The 14,295-nt window shown below is 36.2% G+C and overlaps 2 protein-coding genes and 1 long non-coding RNA gene across 10 annotated transcripts in view; 1 reads left to right on the forward strand and 2 right to left on the reverse strand.

The window, feature by feature from the left end:
* The first annotated feature begins 203 nt into the window (after positions 1 to 203).
* Positions 204 to 14,295, forward strand: part of LOC145819773 (uncharacterized) — a 29,426-nt gene continuing 15,334 nt past the window's right edge. The window contains exon 1 of the mRNA XM_082913642.1: positions 204 to 797. Within this exon, the coding sequence (XP_082769768.1) occupies positions 242 to 760 (519 nt within the window). The 5' untranslated portion in view covers positions 204 to 241 and the 3' untranslated portion in view covers positions 761 to 797. The remainder of the gene's footprint in view (positions 798 to 14,295) is intronic.
* LOC114320902 (uncharacterized) lies at positions 1,528 to 5,143 on the reverse strand. Its single transcript, XR_014362226.1, has 4 exons — positions 5,067 to 5,143; positions 2,920 to 2,986; positions 2,605 to 2,664; positions 1,528 to 2,093 (listed from the first exon to the last, which is right to left on the reverse strand). It is a non-coding gene; the product is annotated as an uncharacterized LOC114320902 (long non-coding RNA).
* LOC114320901 (alpha-glucan water dikinase, chloroplastic) lies at positions 5,243 to 8,986 on the reverse strand. Of its 8 annotated transcripts, none has more exons than XR_014362227.1 (9): positions 8,804 to 8,986; positions 7,843 to 8,203; positions 7,283 to 7,429; positions 6,786 to 6,829; positions 6,115 to 6,649; positions 5,919 to 6,032; positions 5,552 to 5,649; positions 5,409 to 5,465; positions 5,243 to 5,311 (listed from the first exon to the last, which is right to left on the reverse strand). XR_014362227.1 is itself a non-coding variant. In XM_082916482.1 (9 exons), the coding sequence occupies exons 1-3, from the start codon at positions 7,547 to 7,549 to the stop codon at positions 6,607 to 6,609; spliced, it is 354 nt and encodes a 117-aa protein (XP_082772608.1). In that variant the 5' UTR covers positions 7,550 to 7,831; the 3' UTR covers positions 5,243 to 5,311; positions 5,409 to 5,465; positions 5,552 to 5,649; positions 5,919 to 6,032; positions 6,115 to 6,244; positions 6,354 to 6,443; positions 6,540 to 6,606. The 8 variants fall into 8 exon arrangements, 3 of the variants coding, with proteins under 3 accessions (XP_082772608.1, XP_082772609.1, XP_082772607.1); XR_014362230.1 differs by having other exon boundaries at positions 7,283 to 7,434; XR_014362231.1 differs by having other exon boundaries at positions 7,882 to 8,203; positions 8,804 to 8,957.

Here is a 14,295-nt window from a genome sequence, read left to right on the forward strand (position 1 = left end):
TTTGAAACTTTTCACATTTGGTTCAAGGAACATGTATGTATTTAACTCTATAGATTCTAGTTACTTAAGTCGAACTACATTTTAAATTTTACATTTTCGTGTTAAATAGGTCCATACTTTGCGAAGGACTACTGATGTCATATTTTCTGAAGAGATTATTCTATTGGCAAATGGTCCTCATAACTTGGCAAGGAGGTTCAACGGGTATATACTGAATGGGTTTTGGTATCGAGTAAAGGCCATGGATGATCGTCTAGCCACACAAAATTGTGGTGTAGCTTTGAAGGCAGATACCATAAGTTATGCTAGTCGAAAAAACAAGAATCCTCGTGTGGGGTCTGTGTACTATTATGGACAATTGACAGATATTGTTGAGATTCGATATTCCAATGAGAAGAAACATGTGTTGTTTAAGTGTGATTGGATTGACAACATTCACGGAAAGAAAGAAGATGTCTTCAATTTCACGTTGGTGAACTTCAATCATTTGTTGTACCGAGATGATCGAATTACCAATGAACCTTTCATCTTGGCGTCCCAAGCAGAGCAAGTTTGGTATGTTGCAGACCCGTTACAACCAGACTGGCAAGTCGTGGTGAAGATGTCTCAAAGAGGTTTATTTGATATGAGTTCGACTGATCCACAAATCGAGCCATACATGAGCCAACAATTGGACGAAAATATAATGCTTCGTGATGAAGAAGTTGGTTGGGTGAGGGAAGCCGCAGAAGGGGAAACAGTTGATGTTCAAATAGGCTGATAGTGGTGGAAACATTAGTAATTCAATTAAGGCCAAGGTTGTAGTTAATCATCAATTTCGTAATTTACTTTATCTTTGTAATTGTATTAGTTCAATTAATGTCATATTATAGTCACTACAAGAAATTGCATTTTTCGCAACGCAACAAAATATGTTGCTAAAAGGGAAAATTCGTCGGCAAAAAGTTTTACCGACACACCAAGCTACGTTGGCAACCCGTAGGCAAAAGTGAGTCGGCAAAAGTTTTTGCCGATGAAATTATCATTGCGTTGGTAAAAGTAATGCCTTTAGCGACGAACATAGTTGTCGATAAATGCCTTCATCCATCGTCGGCAATTTACCTTGCGTCGGTAAAAGTCATTCAAAGATGATGATTGTACGGCACTTTTCGCGACACAAATTTGCGTGGGCAAAAAATATACTTTTAGCAACAAAATATGCATCGGCAAAAACAAACTTTTGGCGACACATTTACGTCGGTAAATGTTGTCATTTGCCTACGATTTGTTTGTCGATAAAACTTCACTTTTGGCAACGACAAATTAACATTGGCAAAAAATACACATTTAGCAACACAATATGAGTGGGTAAAAGTAAACTTTTAGCAACATATTTACGTCGTTAAATATTGTCATTTGCCGACGATTTGTTTGTCGATAAATGTTTACTTTTGACAACGACAAATTGGCATTGACAAAAAATACACTTCTAGCAATACAATATGAGTGGGCAAAAATAAACTTTGGCGACACATTTACTAACAAAAATAATTGAAAATAATTTATATATTTTTATAAGATTTACAGATTTACAAGCGGCATCCCTCAGGCACCACTATTACAAACTAATAACATTGATATGAAATCACCTAAAGTTAATGTGCAAGCAAAAAAAACACTACTAATACTGCTTTTAAAAGCAATGTATAAAACCTAAAACGGTAAAGTCATTAAAATACCCAAATACATCCAAATTGTGAACCCACATTAGAAACAACAGATAACAAAATGAAAACATGAAACTAACAAAGACAGGCAAAACGGCATGAAAATCACCCACAAACTTATCCAGCAGACCAAAATCTAGTAGCAGCTGCCTCACAGCAACATTACAGCAACAATAGCCCAGCAAGTATAAGTATAATGCTCCCATTATAAGCATAAGCAAATCTTACTTTGTCCATAGTACAAGTATAATCCTCCCATAGATGAGTACAAAGCCATGCTCCACCCATTTGCCATAAAGCCCAAACAGCCTGACCTCAGTCAGGAGATGTTTTTGCCCATATATCTGACACCTGATGTGCAACCCAACCATTTGCTTCATAGTTCACCTGTAACATTCTGTGACTAAATAAAATCAATAGTGTTCATAAAGAATATTGAATGCTTAAATAGAACAATTTATCATGGAAAACACCAATCACAAAGTTCATCCTGGGTCTTGACCTACCTAACTACTTTGATGTACAAATTTTATATGCATACATACATATTTTATACATATTCAGTCTTTCAAAAAAAATAAAAAATACTAAGCTCCAAATGATGGCTTGCAGAAAAACAAATAAACATATAAATGACAACCAAAGTTAAAACTACTTTATTTGTCTTTGTAATGCACAATAACTGATATATTGGTATTCCAGGGCATGGCACACAACAAAGTGAATGGGAAGGAAGTACTATTTTCTCTGTATTGCAATATAAACCAAAATTTACAATCTTCTTTCCGTCGATCAATGTGAGCAAAAATTTACACACAGCAATGCAAGAAAGCAAGCGCTAGAGTATCAATATTTTGACATTATGTTGTCAATAAGCAACAAAATGAATGAAAGTTACCTGTTGCAGATACTCTTCCACGATTGTTGCCTCAGCAGGGAAAACATCTTCAAAAGTCATCTTGAAGAAGAAAGTTAAAATATGAGAGGATGGATAAAAAATAAATAAATAAACAATACTAAGTGAAAAATAAAAAATAAAAAAAAAGAAGTAAAAAAAGAGGACAAAATTCTGGAAATCCATGGTACGAATAGATTCACTTGATACAGAATTTCAACTTAACAAAACTATTGAATTACTCTAAGATAAATATCATAAGTGGCAGTCAATGAGAAGAACAAATTATGCATCAAGTTGATGATATGAAAGAATAACGTTTAATTCAAAAGATTTAAGATCCCGAGCAAACTGCTCTGCATTGATTCCTTCACGGGCTAATAGCCTGCATATAAATTAGAAAAAAACAAAAAATAGAAAAAAACTTCAAAAGTATGGAAGAATATCAAACTATTGACAATCATCAATCAGACATTCTCAAATAGTTGATTCCTGAGGAAAACCAAAAAAGAGGTCATTGCAAACCCAAATTGGAAAAGAGGATGAGATATCCTCTACAGTTATTAAATAAACCATGGAATCTAAAACAATCATTGCAAACCCAATTTGTTACAAACTTTCAAGTTCTAACTTCTCATATTCTTTCCTGTATTTTCTCATCATCCAAACTGATAAATTATCATTGCGTCACAGTCATCTTGAGAAACTTGTGCATGAACTTGAGTGTCAGTGTTTGTGTATGTTTAAATGTCCACATATGCATAATAAGTGTACACATCTATATGTATTTTCATAATGCATAAAATTGATGTGTGTGTATAACAGAGAGATAAGTACATAGTGGCAGCAATAGGTAAAGAGCTTAACTTCTTAGGGATTTTGCCTTTAGCTTTTTTGACAATGCCTCCAACGGCTGAGAAAAAATTCAGACATGGGTTGTATTGATTCTTTTTATGTGCGCTTTATTATTCTAACATTTAAAAATATAGTTTATGTATGTATCAAGGTGAACTGTTTGAACAATTAATTGCTGGAGTAAAACCACTAAAATATTCTTATACATAAACAACCATATATACTTTTGTCATATTTTTTAGGACTCAAAAGATAGTTTTTTTTTTTTTGGGATAAAAAAAAATGCTCTGAGGCCTAAAATTTGGCCTAAATAAATAAAGTGAAATTTGGCCTAAAATTAATTTCCACCTATCCCAAATGAGATCATAAGTGATTTTACCTCCGAGGCAAGGCACCTCGGCTTCCCCTAAAATCTGGGGCATGTGGTCGGGGACCTTTTTAAAAACTTGGTATGGGTAGGGTTACCACTAGGCTCCTCTGTTTTTACCATTTGTGATTTGTTTCAAAAATTCAGTGCAATATATTACCTACACAAAAGCAAACTTCTGACCTTTTCATGACCTATCCAAAGTCGATTCTTCCAATCCATGTAGAAACAACCAATCCCATGAAATTAAATTCAGACCTTAAAGGTCATGTTTGATTGGAGATTTAAGAAGGAAATTAATTTAGCAATCCGTAAGTCTTACTAAAATCATGATTGTTTATAATAAATAAATAAATAAATCAGTTGTAAGACTATTAATTCCTCCTCCATCGTGGAATTGGCATTCTAATTTGAGAGACTCGAATTGCTAATTCAATCACGTAAATTAATAATTAAAAGAAAATTTTACCTCTCACTATATTAAAATAACAAAGTTATGTTATATGCATTTTTTTCACTGCGTATGTGGTCTTTATTGTGTTAGAGATACAGGTGGAGAGAGAAAGAGAGAGTATGACAACATCCCGAATTAAATGCTTGTGAATGGGAAAAGTATAGAATTGAATGCACTCTACCAAGGGACAAGCTTCCATGTTGTGGGACACTTTGAAAGGAAAAATTATTACTTAGTTTTAATCATAATTTATCATGTTTATTTATATTTTTTAATTATTTAATATAAATTCATAAATTCTATTATTTTTACCAATCACAATATTATTAAAATACCACATAACGATGTCCCGAGAACAAATAACTTCTCCTTTGAAAGAACTGTGGCAGTTCACCAATCCCCCAAACATTAATTTCAAAATGGGGTCCACAAACCCATCTAAACTTGGGGGACACTATCCTCTCTTTTCCTTCCTTATTTCCCAATTTTCTTTGCCATTTCTTCTTTTGTTTCGTCACTCATTTTTGAGTCATCATCACCCCCAATACACATACCCTTCCCAGAAGTCATTTTCTTTTCTATTTCATTGTACACTTTGTTGCATCTCACAGTATTACTCAGCTATCAGTTTTGCATGCAAATAACATTATGTTTATCTAACACCATTATATAATGCTATCTAGTGAGAGAGCAGTGATTAAAACTATGTTAGATAAGAGGACTACATGACGATAAACAACCTCAAAAATCCACCAAAGCAGTAACAATCTTCAAAATGAGCAAAAGTACCTTGCATATTACTGCAATGTTAATGGCATCTGAAGGTCGAAGATCAAAGCTAACACTCTCCGTTTCATTACACAACTGAGATTTAAAAAAAAAAACTTTATCAGTTAAATATTACTATTAAAGCAAGTTTTATGGAAAATATTAGTCAAACAAAATACAAGCTTGTAACAGGAATATGCCTTTGTTAGGTATAACTGAGCAAAATATGCTTCATGTACCCTCTTGGTGACTTGAACAACCTTCACCTGCATAAGAAACAAACAGTTATATCAAATGGAGGTCTTACAAAAGAGAAATCAAGGTATGAAAAGATAGAGGCATTGCTAATCATGCCAAACTTACTGCATAGCCCATCTTGTCAACCATCTCCTTTACAACTTGATACATAGTGGGCCTAGCCTGAAAAGTCATTGACAATTGGTATGCTTTAAAAAGCATTTAAATTTTTTTTAAAAAAATAGAACTTAAAATTTGACTGAACATACCTAGCCTCTGGTTGCTTTTGGCATCAAGAAACCCATCATGGGTCGTTATCACCTTCATCAACCATGTCATCCATTATCATCACAATTCTGCTGCTTATCTGTCAAAAGAACTAATGTCATTCACATTTCAAACTTCAGAGAATACTGGAAACACCTAATATGTAAACAAGCTGAAACAGCCGAGCACAAAGACATGTAATTACCTATTGGCGCGACTATGTATTGGTTATCTTGCAAATGGTTAACCCAAAGTGGGTTACAAATTGACAAGTAGTTAACTAAACACTTGTTCTATATGGTAAATCAAGCTTTCAGCAGTTAGTGAAGCTCATGGAGAACAAACAGTAAAGAAATGTTAACACAGTACCTCACTGACAGATTCAGAATGCTCATCCCTTTGTACAAAATCAGCTCCCAAGCTCACATCATCGTCTTGAATGTCATCATTTTCATCTTCACAAGGATCAAGCATACTCTTAACCTGCATAATTTCCAATTACAAAACTCAAAATTTGAACAAGGGATCCAAGTGTCTCTGTGTTCCTGCAATCTTATATCTTTACCTGAGAGCTAATACAAAATGTTTGTTGTTGACATTCCCAACCTCTCAATTTTCAAAGGATTTTTAGTCCATGGGCTATGAGCTTCTTGTTCTGTGCAGTTTCTGAAGAATGGAGGCTCATAATCCACAGGCTACAAGATCAATAAGTCAGTGATCATGCTTTTTGTGGTCAAATATGAATAGACAAAAATAAGGATTTTTAGATGCATTATTGGACAGACTAGTGACAAGCCAGAACACCCCAAAATCTGTAAGATTCAGATGATGCTTTATCTTTGTTAGCTTTTCCCATTCCAGCAGTTTTGCAATTTGAAAAATACATAATTCTAACTGCATGAAAAAATGACAAAAGTAACATAAAACATTTTAATGCTATAGCTCAAAACTTGAATCAAAGCAAATCATTATATTTACAAGTGTACTTACTCTTTTCCAATTTGTATCCCACCCCAGTGAAGAACTAAGGTGCCACTAGTATTAGTGACCTGCATATCTATTTCTGATACAGAACCTGAAGTAGGAGCACTAACAACCACCTGTTCAATTGGATAGGATACAAGAATCTCATGTTGAATACATTATCTATCTGAAAGATTTAGGTATTTGAATTCATCTAAACCCAACAAAATTTCTGGGGTCAATTACAAATGCAAAAGCCTATGGTGTTAATACCTGTAATTTCGTATTTCCATCAAGGTTGAACTTTCTGTAAGTTGCTACGATGAAAGAAATAGTCAAAATCAACTGACATCCAAACCAGTAACTCAAATCATCGTTTGTAATATTTGTCATTGCTCTTCACATTGAAAAATTTTCAACCAAAATGGTAAAATCCCAAAAGCTGATTCCAAAAGTTATTCAATAGGCAAATTAAAATGGTAGTCTATGTATTCTGTTACTTCCTGTGTCATTTTACTCCCTATAATTTCAATTGACTCGATTTTAACCATGAATTTATCACTCTGTCTCAATTTGGTTCAATTGAGTTTTTTTTTTTTTTTTTTTTTATATATGAAAAATAAACAAATAAGGGGCATGTGGGAAAAATTATAAACTTGAGTTAAAAATACTAATGAGATAATCAATTGGACTAATAAATTCATTCAATTGAACACAATGACGTAAACGGTGCAAAGGGGGGAAAAAAAGGTTAGAAATTGATAGTGTACCTTAGAAGTTGGATCGGTGGCTAACACAGACTGAGGAAAAACAGAAAGCACTCGATTTGTTCCCATCGGCAACTTCGTTTTCCGTAAATTCAGACATTTTCCCCAGAATTTGGAAGTGATATGCGACTTTCGAATCTGTGAATTTGCCTGAACTTGAAACAAATTGTAACCAGAAATGCAAGAGGAATTAATCTTACTTTGATGCTCTAGCACCACAAGAGCAAGCAAATTATGGTGAATCAAGTTATGGCCTATCGAATTGCTCATATTCTTCAGATTACATTTAGAAACATAAAAGGCACAATTTATTTGAACATATTGTGTTTTGTATCTTGGAGACCTCAGTCGCTCACCGCCGCTGCAGGCCGCTGCTGCTCGTAGTCGCCACCGATCAAAGGATGTAGGGTTAGGGTTTGAAGAGAGGAGTGAGTGAGAGATAGGTTTTTTTTTCTTTTTTTGGACACAGTGAGATTTTTAGATCTTCTTAAGTTAATTTTTTCGTCATGGTTACAAAATTATAGAAAAAAGGTGAAAACAAATTCTCCATAATGAAAACTCACAGGCATTGAATGAGGTATGCTCTTATTCAAAGTCTGGACCTTAGCCACTTTACTGGTGGGTGGTGAAGTAGCCTCCACGGCTGGTCCAAGTGAAGTACCTGCAGCCGCAGCAGCAGACTCACCAGGTAGCCTCGCACATGTCTCAACCGCTTTACTTCTCGGTGCAACCGTTCTAACCGAAAGCTCTCACCATCAAAGAACAAAACTGCATCATTTTCCTTGTAATCTTCGCTACTGCCCTCGAACGTCACTTTTGGTTTTCCAGGTTGGTTGTTGTGAAATTCTACAGTAACCCTGTTTTCCTTGTTCTTGTGCAGTAATCCTGCCTAGTTCTTATCAATTGATGCTGGTTTAAATTCATCTGAAAGATATTTTTTTTTTAAAAAAACCACATCATCCTTCTGAAAATGTAGCCATATATTGCCACTCAATTGGTGAGAAAACTCAAACCTCACATTTTCCATTAATGATTTGGATCCAGAAAAATTGGAAGAATTATTTTTTCATTTCCAATAAGAGAAAATTATTTGTTTTAAAAAATACAAAATTTCAGTCTTAAGTTTCTTATCTGCAACAGTAAGCTCACAAGTAGGTCTAGTTGAGGTCAGAATTTCATGTGCAAACAACATCAAAATACTTCGGAAAAATAGGGGGGGAATCGTTTCAGTTCCCTAGATTTTTCTCAGCAACCAAGAAGAGAAAATTAGAAAAATATTGTAATTTGTCTAAAATTACAAACCCCTTTTGCGGTTTCGAAAATTTACAAAAAAAAATTGCAAAAATTGAGGGTAAGGTCTGTTCAATTGAGCTCATCGCAACAAGTAGGTTCTTCGGGAATCAAAAATACCAGGTCCGTTATTTTCTTTCTTCGAGCTTTCTAGGCAATGAATGAATGCAATCCAGACATATACATATATATATATATATAGAGAGAGAGAGAGAGAGAGAGAGAGAAACTTACAACGCAAAGTGCAGAACTTAGAGGAGGGATAGTGGTCCTTGAAAGAGGAACCTAGGATTAGGTTAAACCAATGATCGGGCTGAGGAGCCGTGTTGGGTTCTTCTTTCTTGTTGTTGCTTGCCATCTTTTTGATTTTGAACTTTCTCAAACAAATCTAGGGCTGCTACCAATGATAGGAAGCATGCTGCAAAAAAAGGAAAAAGGGCAATTAAAAAAAGGGAAAGGGCAGTTTGAATTTTTATGAATCAGAAAAGAGGAAATTGTTTTATATAAAATTAAAATTAAAAAAAAAACCATACAATCGCATGTATTTAGAAAATGTGATTAAAAAAATAAATATAATCACACTTATTTAAAAAATAAGATTAAAAATAAATATTATCATACTCACTCAAATTAAGTATGATTAAAATATTGATCTAATTTTTTTTATCACATTTCCACTAAAGTGAGATATTTTCAATTGTCAAAGTGTAATCTTTAACTATTTTTGTAGTAGTGAAGAGTGAAATCGTGGAAATGGATGAGGGGAGATTTGATGAGGGGAAAAAAAAGGGGGAATTTTAAGAAGGAATTTGCCATTGCCTGATAATCAAATCACAACCAAAATAATAATAATAATAATAATAATAATAATAATAATAATAATAATAATAATAATAATAATAATTTGAAAACAATTTTTAGATTTGTTTTTTTTTTAAAATTAAAAATAATTTGAGAGCAATAAAAATCAAAATTATATTTTTAAAATTTTAAAAAGTATTTATGACGTAAAAGATAAAAATATACAAAAACAATAAGTATTTTTTATTTCACCCTATTTTTTTTTTAGTTTTTTAGGGGAAAAAATTGAAATTAGTTTCTGAAAATAAAACCAAACATATTGAAATTGATAATCTAACCATATTTTTTGAGAAAGTTTAAATTATCTCAAATTAGTCATCTCAACTTAAGAGTGTGTTTGGGCTTAATGGGTTCATTTTGTGATCTAATTCAATGATCATTTTAATTTTACAATTCAGTAACTAGAATATTTAAAACTCTTTGAAAAATTGTAATAAAAATACAAATCACTATACACATCTGTAACATGTCCGCGGGGGAGGGGGGGGGGGGACCTCGCTGCTACAGTTCGGACTCAACTTGTGTCACGGTTCTTAATCTGAACCAAAGAGTCCAAATCTGGCAAATCGTTTTGAGAAACAGATTTTTGAAAAAGTAGTGCCAAACATGGACTGCTTTGCCAGATACAGAGTCGCCACCTAAATATTTTTTATGGGAGAATTTAGGAAACCCTGACTCGGTGCCGAAGGCCACATGTCCGTCATCACCGGAGTTGTCTCGGCTCGGGAGCTTGGGTACGATCGGGGAAGGTTAGCTATGAGCACCCCCTTTCGCCCGGTCCGAAGACCGGCCTCTACTAACCGTGACATCCGCTTTTGAAAACTTTACGTGTTCTTATTCCGATTATCAGCCTAGAATTACTATGTTATGCGCACAGCAAACAAGTATAGACTAGATTGCTTAATTTGGAAATAAACATTGCATATCCGTTTGGTTTGAAAATGCTTTGGAATTTGCTACTCGCAAGTAGGCTAAAATGCGGATTTCAACGAGTTTTTCCAACTCAAACAATCCAGCCTTCACCCACAGGCATTCAAGCAATTATAACACATAAGCATCTAGCCACATGTTAAGCATGCTGTCATGGTAACATTCACACTCATGTGATATGCTGAAGCGGAAATACTTACATAGTACTCCGTGCCAAAACAAAGAACTTGTTAGCAAACATGCATGATCCAAGTCCATGTTAAGTGCCTAATGCATCTCATACAAAATATTGCTAGAATAGGCTCGGCTATCCTAAACATGTCATGTGAAAATGCACAATTATCACGTATTCAGTTCGGAATTGAAGTACTGATGCAGTTAGCGTGATGTACCGAGCCTAATGCATGTAATACAAATGCATGGATGCACACATGCATAGCATAAGGTATGCTAAAATAAATGTGCCCTAATCTACCATCATAAGCAGGTAAATAAAAGGGAAGAAAGACGTGAGGTTGGAAGACATACACACCACCCACACACACTTATTACAGATTTGCCCTCGCTCGGAGGGACCGAATAAATATTACAAATTAATTAACTACGCAAGCTAATTAAATATTACAAATTAATTAATTAACAAATTAACTAATTTAGGAAAACAGTAAAACGTCTCGAGAAGCGCGCCGCCATGCGCAAGCTGCCTCTGTTTTCCTCCTTTTCCTCCTCTGGAGGTTGTCAAAACCTCAGGACTACATCCTTGGACAGAGGGGATCATCACCGGCTAGATGAAATTTCCACCGGCAGTGTTGTATGGCCATCGGCACAAAGTTGAAGCTGTCGGCAGAGAAAATGGTGCCGGTCGGCACATTACACTGCCGATCGGCAGAGTATTCCTGCAGAACCTGCAACTCACAGCAACAGAGGGCAAAACAAGGCATGGCAGCACAATTCAAGGCATGTATGCACCAACCATGTCTCTTATCATTGTAATGACTCAAAGGGACATGTGCCTCGGTTCTCGGACCACCAATCACGCATTTCCATGCATGATGGCCCAAGGAACCAAGCATGCAACTTTGGTTTCAAATGCATGCAAACCAATCAAACAAATTAGGCCCAATTCCTATCACCAATTCAAGGAACAAGGCATGCATGCAAAATGCAATGCAACCTAGGCATACAAGCTAGGAATGCAACATGACATGGCAAGGCACTTATGCAATCATGCAAGCATACATATGGCAATGCAAATGGATGGCAAGATGGACTTATACATGAATTAGGCAACTCTAAAAAGGCCTAAAACAGTAGCCAAAGTGCTAAAAAGTGAGGGCTAAATGGCATGCACACACATATGCACATAAGGACCAACACTTAAGTACAAAACAAACAACATTCAAGCACACTTGAAAGGGACGAACATGGACAATTAGCATGCGACATGAGCCCTAAAATCATGTTATAAAATGATGCCAAATCAAGTTATAAATCAAGTCAAGCATGCAACAAATGGCCTAAGTGTTCGAAGCAAATCAATAAGGCATTGAACTACACTTAACATGACCAAACATGGCATGAAAAGAAGGACCAAAATCAGAGGTTTAGCATGTTAAAACAAAGCTAAAGGACTACTTAGATGGCATCTAAATGGCCCAAATACAAAGGCATACACCATGGCCAAAACATGGAGCATTGCAAAACATGCTTTCAAAGCATTAAAGAGGCCTGCAAGGCAATCAAACAAGCATGGAAATGGGACTGAAATGGCATATAGAATGATCTCAAATCACCAAAACAATGCAAAGATGGCATGCTACACATGCACATACTCAAGGCCAACAAGCCCAAATACAAAGGAGCTATATAATGCATGCAAAGATCAACCCAAACGACTATGGACAGAGCTAAAACATGGCAAAATAAGCACATAAACTTCACAAATGCAAGCCTAAAACATGCTCCAACAAAGGCTAACAACCTAGAACATGTTAAGGCACAAATAAGGCATTACATGGCAACTATGCTAAACATGCATGGAGTTCCAAAACCAACTTGAAATCATGTTATATTATAGATATATAAGCATGAAAAACAAACCAAACATGCTCAACACACACTCAAACATAGGCTTCCTTAAGAGGCCAAAATATGCCATTTTCAAGGACAACAAGGAGAGGGGGTGGCCCTCTCCTTCTTGGGACTTCAAAGCATCATCTTCACCACTGAAATCCCTCAAGATTTCAATGGTGAAGAGACCTCAACACCAAAATCCCGGAGCTAGCACAAAATGGCTCAAAATGAGGCCTTTTGAGGCCTAAGGGTGGTCAACAACCCTCAAACAACAAAACACTCTTAATAAACAATAAAGAGGGCTTAAAAACAGAACTTTTTTATGTTATACAATAATCACAAAAACAGCTCTAAGACTAGTAGAAAATCAATGCAAGAATGGGGAAAAAAAGGACTAGAATCTCACCCTTGATGACCCCTTCACAAATGGTGCTCCAATGGCCTCCTTGAGCTTGAATCCAACACCAAAACTTCAAAACACACTCTTTAGAACATCAGCTCCAAGAGGAAGGTGAAACACTAGGTGTTTGTGTGCAATAGTGAGACACAAAACACCTAGTGTGCAAATAAAGAGGGAAAGAGAGATAGAGAGTGTATGTCTAACCCTAACCCTAGAAAAACCAGAGCTTCTCTCTGTGTTTTTTCTCTCTAAAATGTCTAAAAGCTCTCTTTTTGCCTTAGAGAGGGCTTCCCTCTATATGCCTCTTGTAAAGCTTACAAGACAACCTTTGCAAGAGGGAGATCCCTCCATACACGTGTATGGAGGGGAGCAAAAGCAATACAGCTGTCTAAAAATATCTGCAAAAGCAGATGAACAGCAATCGGCCGGCAAAAATGCCATCTTGGCCAAAAAGAGTGCCGACCGGCACAAAAGAGTGCTGACCGGCAACAAAGAGTGCCGGCCGGCAAACTATATTGCCGGTGGCAGCAAAAACCAGCCGGTGGCATCTAGCCACTGCCGGTGAAGGGTGGGGATGGTCTACAAGCCCCACTCTGCCTCTCAAAGGCAAGAAGCAAGTGTTTGGTGCAAAACCAGACACTAAACGCTCGAGTTTGGGGATCCTGAGGCAAGGCGCGAGAGCCGAGACCTCCGGGAACTCCAAACGAACACAAACATGGATAATCACCGAGTGTTCAAACGGTGACGTCCAAGTCTTGAGGACAGTCAAAAATGGGGTGTCTACAGTTGCCCCTCTTTGACAGAGCTCGAAAGTCATAACAATGACGGGAGTGAATGTCAAAGCCCAGAGACGACCCATTTTTGACAAGGCCGAAGACTCGGACAAACATACAAGACAAATAAGATATGCGCCCGAAGGCAGGGGCAAAATGCAAGACAATGCACGAAGCCGAGCATAACTTATGATCATGCAAAGAAAGCTGTAATGAAGCAAACATGCGACAATTTTAAGCTAGCAAACCAAACTACACTACAATGCAGAAAGGATGTAAGAGAATTATGGAATTCTCAATACGTCTCACTCGGGAGATACAATACCTGTGCGGCTCGTCTGGTTGCACCAGCTGCAAATGAACCGTACATACAATATCGTGCCTGCAAAGAAAACAAACTTAACAGGTACAATATGGTTAGCAACATGCATGACAATGCAAATGTGGATGCAAAACGAAATGCAATATATACAAAACAATGTATAAACAATGCAAATGAAGATGCAATGTAATTGAAACAATGCAAGCTACATGCAAAGCATTTGAATCGTGATCCAATCACGAACGGTTCGAAACCACACCTATGTCAAATAGATTGATGGAGATAACAAGTCTGTTTACCATAGAACGGTCAACTGAACTATGAGTATTGTAGACAGACGCAAGAACAAGTATTGGGTGGAATCGAC

The sequence above is a fragment of the Camellia sinensis genome, chromosome 2, assembly GCF_055761805.1.
Source record: "Camellia sinensis isolate YWXY chromosome 2, ASM5576180v1, whole genome shotgun sequence".
NCBI lineage: Eukaryota > Viridiplantae > Streptophyta > Magnoliopsida > Ericales > Theaceae > Camellia > Camellia sinensis.

Excerpts from the sequence above, each read along its gene's own strand:
- LOC114320901 (XM_082916483.1), bottom strand. The coding sequence starts at position 7,549 with ATGAGCAATTCGATAGGCCATAACTTGATTCACCATAATTTGCTTGCT. Across the intron at positions 6,830-7,282 it reads CCACCGATCCAACTTCTAAG|CAACTTACAGAAAGTTCAAC; the intron begins GTACACTATCAA and ends CTTTCATCGTAG. Across the intron at positions 6,650-6,785 it reads ATGGAAATACGAAATTACAG|GTGGTTGTTAGTGCTCCTAC; the intron begins GTATTAACACCA and ends CCAATTGAACAG.